General features: G+C 42.9%; 1 protein-coding gene across 1 annotated transcript in view; it reads right to left on the bottom strand.

The window, feature by feature from the left end:
- The window catches only part of LOC117961814 (exostosin-1a-like), a 43146-nt gene that overhangs the window by 28829 nt on the left and 6393 nt on the right, over positions 1-7924 (bottom strand). The window contains exon 3 of the mRNA XM_034900750.1: positions 5253-5360. Within this exon, the coding sequence (XP_034756641.1) occupies positions 5253-5360 (108 nt within the window). The remainder of the gene's footprint in view (positions 1-5252; positions 5361-7924) is intronic.

Here is a 7924-nt window from a genome sequence, read left to right as displayed (position 1 = left end):
CCCCCCCCCCCCCCCCCGCTGTCCATCTGTAACACTCTCTTCACACCTACGGAAGAAAGGGCTTTAAAAACATATATTTTAAAAATATCTTGTAAAAATATCATTGATATTTTCCTTGTGTCAGGGACAGAACTGAGTGAGTGTACCTGGGGTACACTGTTGGAAAAGTGCACGGAAGATCTGCTGCCAGGGGCCAGATAAAAGCTAAAAGTAAAAATATCTTATATATTTACCTTCTGTCAGCGACAGAACTGAGTGACATAATTTCCCCAAGCGGGGAACAGTAGATGTGTTCTGAAACAATCACATTTCTTATGCTGCACTGTAACTTGTATTCTTGTGTTTTATGTGTCTATTTTGTTTTTATATGCTTATAATTTTTAACTGTTTGTACCTGTGTTTTATCTGTTTAGCTGATTTTGTGTAAAGCACTTTGAATTGCCCTGTTGCTGAAATGTGCTCTACAAATAAAGCTGCATTGCCTTGCCCTGCCTTTAAAACAGGTTGAATAAATGAATGCTTCAGAGCAGAACAATCCTTCCTTCAGAGTGGGACGTACACGGTTCTCCCACACGTGATCGAGAACTCCTTCACCGACTCCTTTCTGTTCCAAATGTGTTGGAAAAATCCAGTTATTTACCACTTTTAATCAAGTTAAAGTGGGTACTAGAAATGGTGTTTGTACACGTTATCCTGGAATTGTTGATGCTAAGACTTGGTTTCTTCTGTCCGTGGGTTGGGTGAAGTTTGCATTCATACTGACACCGCATGGAGGGACAGACGCTGGACATTTCAGTCTTTTATGTCTTACTTCTGTTGTGTGTGTGGTGTTCAGGTGTTGCAGCTGGCTCAGTTGGTGGATGGTGAGTTCAGTGCATCGTAAAAACCATCCTCACACCATTACTGCGATTGTTTCAAGATACTGAGCGTACTCTTTCCACAAACCCCTTAGAAAGTAAAGAAGGACCACCTGGGATTTGGAATAATGTCCTTTAGAGTGGGACAGTTTCTTTTGATTAATCAGTCTATGAAACGTTAGGACACATTGAAAAATACTCCCAATTTACTGGAGCCCAGGGTGACGTTTTAAGACTCGCATTACTTAGCTGATCAACACTCAAATCCTCAGGTTTTAGAAGCTGGAACCAGCGTTTTATTTTAACCATTTCATTTTCTGTCCGTCACTACAATGGAAGCCCATTCGTCAATTCAATCCCGTTAAAACTATGACATCATAACATTGGTAAAGAACAGAAATCCTTAAAAACCAAAAGTTAGATCCAAACCTAAGTGAGTTTAGTATTTTCTTCTACTTTCTACTTTCCGTCCATCACATCCTGCTCCAGGGAAAATAAACAACATTTCGATGCTTTTTTGACGCGTTTGAGATACTTTTTCATCAATTTTTTATGCTTTTTTTTCAAAATATTTCTCATTTCTATAACACTACCAACATGATACTGTACACACCCCTAACACCAATATACCACCACTAGTTTTACACCATTTTCTTTTTCAAATTCATGGTCGAGGACCTTCATGTATGTATATAAAACTATATATATTTTATGTTTCTGCACAACAGGAAACCTGAAAAAATAGCGCTGTGTTGATAGCGTGGTTGTTTTCTTATTATAGCTCGATATGTCGCTAACAGCTTGAGGATGAGCTCCGTGACAACCTGTTCTACGGTGATCATGTGACGGAGACGGCGGCCATTTTGACTAGAAACACGTTGTTTGCAAGAGTTTGTTCATTGTTGTGCAAAACCAGCGTGTGATGTCATCCACACAGGTTGTAAAGTCGTTGGATGCAAACACACTTCCACCAGCTTTATCCACATGAGTTTGTCTACCCAACGTCAGATGATTTGATTGACAGGGGGGATGGACACTTAGTCCCCGAAGCAGGAAGGTGAATGAGCAGCGCTGCAGCCAGTGTTGCTGAAGAGGTGGCGGTGGAGTTTGAGCCCAGGGTCCTTCTGGTGCTCGGCCTCTCCTGTGGGAGTCACTGTGCCACCACGGTCACTGGAGCAGTGACTGATGGTGCTCGTGTCAGTCTGTTTTGAGCAACCAAAGCTTGAAACATTGGTCGCCCTCCAGGAAGATCTGCGGGGACTCTCAATCAAAGAGTCGTCAGCTGCTTGGCTTCGTTGTGATCCCTGGGCTTCTAATCGTGCTCGTCAGCGCTGGCTGCCAGCAGAGATGAGCCTGCCGTGGATGATCTTCATTATGCCAATACAATACTTTGAGTCCCTATAAACACAAAGATCTTTGTGTTTCTTCTTCTTTTGGACACGGACACTACCTTGGAAACTAACCTGCTAATCCGTGCTTCTCACCGCTAACTGCTGACTTTACCCACATGTGTATGTTTAACATTTTCACCTCACTGTTACTCGTTATATTACAGTCATATTTACCGTCACTCACGCTGCAGGGCTGCTGATGCAGAGGCGTCTGGCAACAGTTTGGGGTCCCTTTATGTTTGATTTTCACACCTTTTTAACTACTTGTCTGTACAAGATAAACAATCTGAAAATAAATCTGAAAAGTAAACGAGCGTTAAAATGAAGAGTCCTAGTCTGAAGACGCAGTGAAGGAGGTCTGGTCGCCTTTGACGTCACCGCGATCCGAGGAAGAATATTAACAACACCAATCAGATCAGCTCAATAACGGCCCCTCAATTGACTCTAATAGTGTTTATGTTTCTCAGCAGGAGCCGTGTGTGTGTGTGTGTGTGTGTGTGTGTGTGTGTGTGTGTGTGTGTGTGTGTGTGTGTGTGTGTGTGTGTGTTAGTTATGCATGGCTCCTCTCCACCGGGGGAATAGAAACTCTACATTTTAAACAGCCACGTAGTGCAGTTCTCACGGACGTAATTGAAAGTAATGAGATTCAACTATCTCAGCAGGTGTTAGCGCTCTAATGTTGTGTTGAACTTTAATTCTGTGTGTGTGTTTGTTTGTGGGTGTGTGTGTGTGTGTGTGTGTGTGTGTGTGTGTAACTGAACAAAAAAACAAAAAAGGGCAGACATCAAACCACAAACATGTTTGTTCTTGTATTTCTATGATATTGTACCCATCTTGTCACCTACAACAGATACTGAAATGGTTTCTGGGTATTTTACTGCTGTTAGTGATGTTTTTAATTGATGCAAAAAGCCCAATTGCTGAGCTTATTAAAGGAGTCTTTTCCAACTTTTCCTTTGATTGGAGTCTGGTCAGCTGTCTCAGTAAGACAGGAAACACATGAAGCCGCTTCGAGGTGTCCTCGACAGCTTGGAAGCTTTGTTTTTAAAGACAGAGCCACACCCGTTAACCTGCTCTGCACCAACAGGATCCATTACCGCTTAAAAACCACATAAAACCCCCTTTTACATCTAATGAATCTGGGGTTCACCCCGGAGGATCGCCGGTTCAAGTCCCCATCCGGACCAAGGTATGGAGTGGGGACTGGTAGCTGGAGAGATGCTCTTGAGACATGCACCACACCCCCTCAACCACTCAGACGCCATGACATGGACGCTCCAGGCTGCAGCCATACCCGTCCCAGACGGGTATGGCTGCAGTAAGGGTGTCGGACTGGGGGGGGCGGGGGGAAGGGGACTGAGTACCCAGCTACTGATTCTTATAGGGCCCTCCTCACATGAGGGCCCAAAAAGATGCTAGAATGAATAGCTGTGGATGTGGGGAAGAGCCCTGCACATGGTTAAATGTAATTAGCTCTTACCACTGTGTTCTTCTCCCACAGCAATCCTCTCACACGGGTCCCAAAACGTCCCAGTTAGAGAGGAAACGCCATCAACATATTCTTTGTAAATCTTTACAATCATTCCCTAAAAAGAACCACGCAGGCCTGCCATGTTGCACCGTCCACATGTTCTACAAATCATTTTTAGCGTGAAGCTCGCTACTTTGAAGTTTGTTGCTGTTTGTCAAATCTTGAAAATGTACTTCAGTTCATTGAGAGGGCTGAAAAAGGACCAGTTAATTAAAGGGAGACTCGAACAGTCTCCAACACACACACACACACACACTTCCACACCTCTGCGTTGTCCAGGTGGCTGTGTAGATCACGCAGGTGGCACGTAGAAATAAAGCGAGTAATTAGAGAAGGTAAATATCACAGCTTCTGCACGCTGCTGTAATTAAAAGGAACAGAAGGAGAGACTTGTAGAATAATCCGTCTCAGATAAAAATAGTGAGGGAATATCACAGCTGTCATGTCAGAATGAAGTCTATTTACAAAAAAAGCCACATGACTGCAATTAGATTTCCCTCCCTCATTGGACTGAGTCTACACATCAGTTATGTGTTGATACATGCTAACAGTCAATTAAACACTCTGAGCTAAAATTACATTTTTCAACCCACAAAAACAACTCCTCAATAATTCTAAAATCGGTTATTCTGGTTGGTTTTTTTGGTCCTGAATCACTATTTATTGAGTAAATGTCCATTTCCTTATAAACCTGGAGCACACATCTTCTCCTATAGACTCTCACAGCGAGCCTGGATGTGTGTGCTGTGCTTCTGTGTTTGAATCCGCCCCAGATGGATCTTTGTGATTGCCCAGATGGGATTTGGAGCCAGAGATGACAATTACATTGGGGGAATACGGTGGCATTTCACTGCCCAGAAAGTGAATTAACCCCTGCCGAAAGGGCACCTTTTATCTTGTAATGCTATCGAGTGTGAGGAAGGTTTAACCTCTTCATCCAGCTTACTCTGTGGTAGCTTTTCCTAACTCGCATTCAAGGTTTCAAAATACGGAGAAGCTATGAGGAGAGACATGACGTGAGCTCCCCAGAAAGCCTCCTCTGAGAAACAGAGCAGCTCCCCCTAAAACGTGGCTGTTCCATACGGGCCGATTGATTAACAGAGAGCCGTTTGGGACCAGACTATTTCCTGGAACATAAGTGTTCATTCTAAAAAGCTACCTCTCTGATGCTGGTGCACACGCACGCACTGCACCACACGCCGTCTTTCGGGTGAAAATCTTCTGCATTTGAGACTGTGGGTATGTAATTATCATGGAATGCAAACAAGGTAGTTGGAAGTTTTTTTCTGCATTTACAGTACATGTATGTAGAGTATGTGTACTCTAAAGTACCCGCCCAACACCGCCTCCATCCACCTTTCTGGTGTAACTGTATCATCCAGTAACACATGATCCTAGTCCCTTCTTTGTGGATCCTCTCGTGCCTCCTTCCTGTGAGACATCCATCCTTTATCCTTCCAACCCTCTGTTTACCTGTAACAGGAGTCTCTCATCCCCGATGATGGCGGCTTTCCTCCAGTCGATGACCTCGGAGAAGGGAAGCTCCCAGCCGTTGCTCAGAATAACCGGGATACAAGCAGCCTATCAGGAGAGAGAGAAGCAGAGCGAAACAAAATCACTCTTTATTGGGGGGGAGCGGAGTTGCACAAATGATAGTGGGCAGCAAATGGTCTTTATGTAACTTTATGAAGTAAAGGGTTACAGGAGTAGTCGAACATTGTCAGAGTTTACATTGATACAATCATTTTTAATGATTTATTGAGATGCACCTAACCGTGTGTGTGTGTCCTTTTTTTTTAAAGATATTTTGGGGCTTTTCCAGCCTTTATTTTTGACACGAGGACTGAAGACATGAAGGGGGGGAGAGCAAGGACGGTTTTAGAAATAGGATAAAGGACTCCCTGACCACTGAATGCACATGTCCAGTCCTACAGATCTGTGATAGTCTTAGTGTTTAAGGTACTTTAACTGTTTTGTACCTTGGCCAGGACTCCCTTTTTAAGAGATTCTGAATTTCAATGGGTTTATTTCCTTGTTAAATAAAGGTTGAATACAATAAAATACAAAATATAGTGTACATTTACTTCCTACTTTTTTAAGTATTAGATGTTATTAGTTTGCAATATATCATTTTTCATGTTTTTCTGTCAGAAGATTGTTTTGCCTCAAATAAGAAAATACAAGTTGTGCTGGGCGTGCTGGTCTTACAGGGAGGTGTGTTCAGGTGCATTCTGGGCGTGCTGGTCTTACAGGGAGGTGTGTTCAGGTGCATTCTGGGCGTGCTGGTTTTACAGGGAGGTGTGTTCAGGTGCATTCTGGGCGTGCTGGTCTTACATTGGCTGTTAAAGGGAATGGGAGATGACACTCTGATTGGTTGATTGCATGTTAAGCCCAGAACATACCACAAAAACTGCCGTCCAACCGTGTTGAACCATACACCCGGTGCACGGACCCTTTTTTTTAACGTTAAATTAGCAAAATGTGATTTGGACAGGCCTTAAACGCCCCTGCGCCGTGTGCTCAGATCGTTAAAGTAGCAAGATGATAAGATGAGACCAGAAGTTTAAAGCAGAGCCCGACGGAGGATCCATTTTTCCTCCACTGAGGGATTTATCTCATCCTCTTAGGCACTTCCTCTCTAATGAGACTCTTTCAAAGTGTTCCATATGAGAGGTTTGCAGAAACAGAAAGATTAAGGACAAAAATAAAGCGTATTTATTTACTTTCTCTGCACGCATCAATAGTTGGATGGGTTCATAATGTGACTTAATCCGTCAGGAGCTCTTTTCTCCCTTTGTTGCAGGAAGTCCTTCGTGGTTAATGGATGGGAGCTGATTGTGCACTCTGCTGCACCACCGAACGCCGTAATTATTAACCTGGAAAATATGCAGTTTTCTGGACAATTTCTTTTGCTTTCACATATTTTACGTCTCATTTACAATCCTGTGGTGTATGTTCATTATGTTCTCAGTTTAAAGTATATAACAGATATTCAATTAATATGAATGGGAACTCGCCAAAGTTTGTCTCTTATCTATGAAAGCAGGTTTAATGGAGAAGTAAAGTTGATAGTGCTGTATGAGTATAGACAGTATATACAGTGTATACAGTATATACAGTGTATACAGTATATACAGTACAATGGGCCATAAGGGAACTGTCCATCCACCAGCCATGTGGTACCATTAATTTAGGGGCTGACTGCTTATAAATACTAATATATGAGATTAAGTGGTCATAGACCTAGGCTGTAGTTCTAGTCCAGGAATGTGACATGTCCAAAGGTTTATGTCTGCGGCCGCAGGTTTGACTCCACCCTGCTGCCCTTTGCTGCTTGTCATCCCCCCCCTCTCTCTCTGCTTTCATGTCTTCAGCTCTCCTACGTAAATGGAGGCCTAAAATGCCCCAAAACTAATCTTTATGAAAGGTTCATGGCTTCCCGTCAACGCCGTACTGTATGGAGGGATTGGTCTGTGTTGTCTCGAGCAGCGGAGCAGTGTCAGGGTAAAGAGGGAGGGAAGAAACTCAATACGTCTGGTATTTTCATTTAAAGTTCAAGTTCGACTGGGTTCTCAATCAAGTGAAGCTGAGAGATTAAAGGAGATTCACAAAATGCCGAGTGCATGATCAGTGACCTGTCGACGCTGCTTTGATTAGTCTGGCTTTGGGAGATGACTTTTTCCCTTTCTTGTCTGCTTCTCACTGTCATCCTCGTGCAAGTCTCTTTGTTTTTCCTTCCTTTGCATGGTAATGATTACTTTTACATTTGCACACTTCTTTTCGTCTTTTTTTATTTTATTTTTTTTGCATCTGATTCGCTGAAAGGGACGTTTAAATAATTGGCTTGCATTTAAAATAAATTAATTAATTAATTGCTAGTACTGCCAATCTGTTTTACTTACTACCTTTCACGTTCCCACAAAGTTCAACCTGGTTCTTTTAATTAAAAATAGTGAACTTATGGTGTCAAAAAGTACCAAATACAGAGTACAAAGAGGTAATTTAAGCTCATGGCTCGTGCTCTGGTTTATTGGCATTTCTGTAAACCAATCACATTCGTCTTGGGCGGGGCTAAGCGCCGGACAGAGCCACGGTGCCGCTTCTAAACAGCCTCGGGAAAGAAGCTGTTTTGGTAGAACGTGTGT

Source organism: Etheostoma cragini, chromosome 18 (assembly GCF_013103735.1).
Source record: "Etheostoma cragini isolate CJK2018 chromosome 18, CSU_Ecrag_1.0, whole genome shotgun sequence".
Taxonomy (NCBI): domain Eukaryota; kingdom Metazoa; phylum Chordata; class Actinopteri; order Perciformes; family Percidae; genus Etheostoma; species Etheostoma cragini.
Note: the sequence above shows the minus strand (reverse complement) of the source record. Positions and strands in the feature narration are given on the sequence as shown.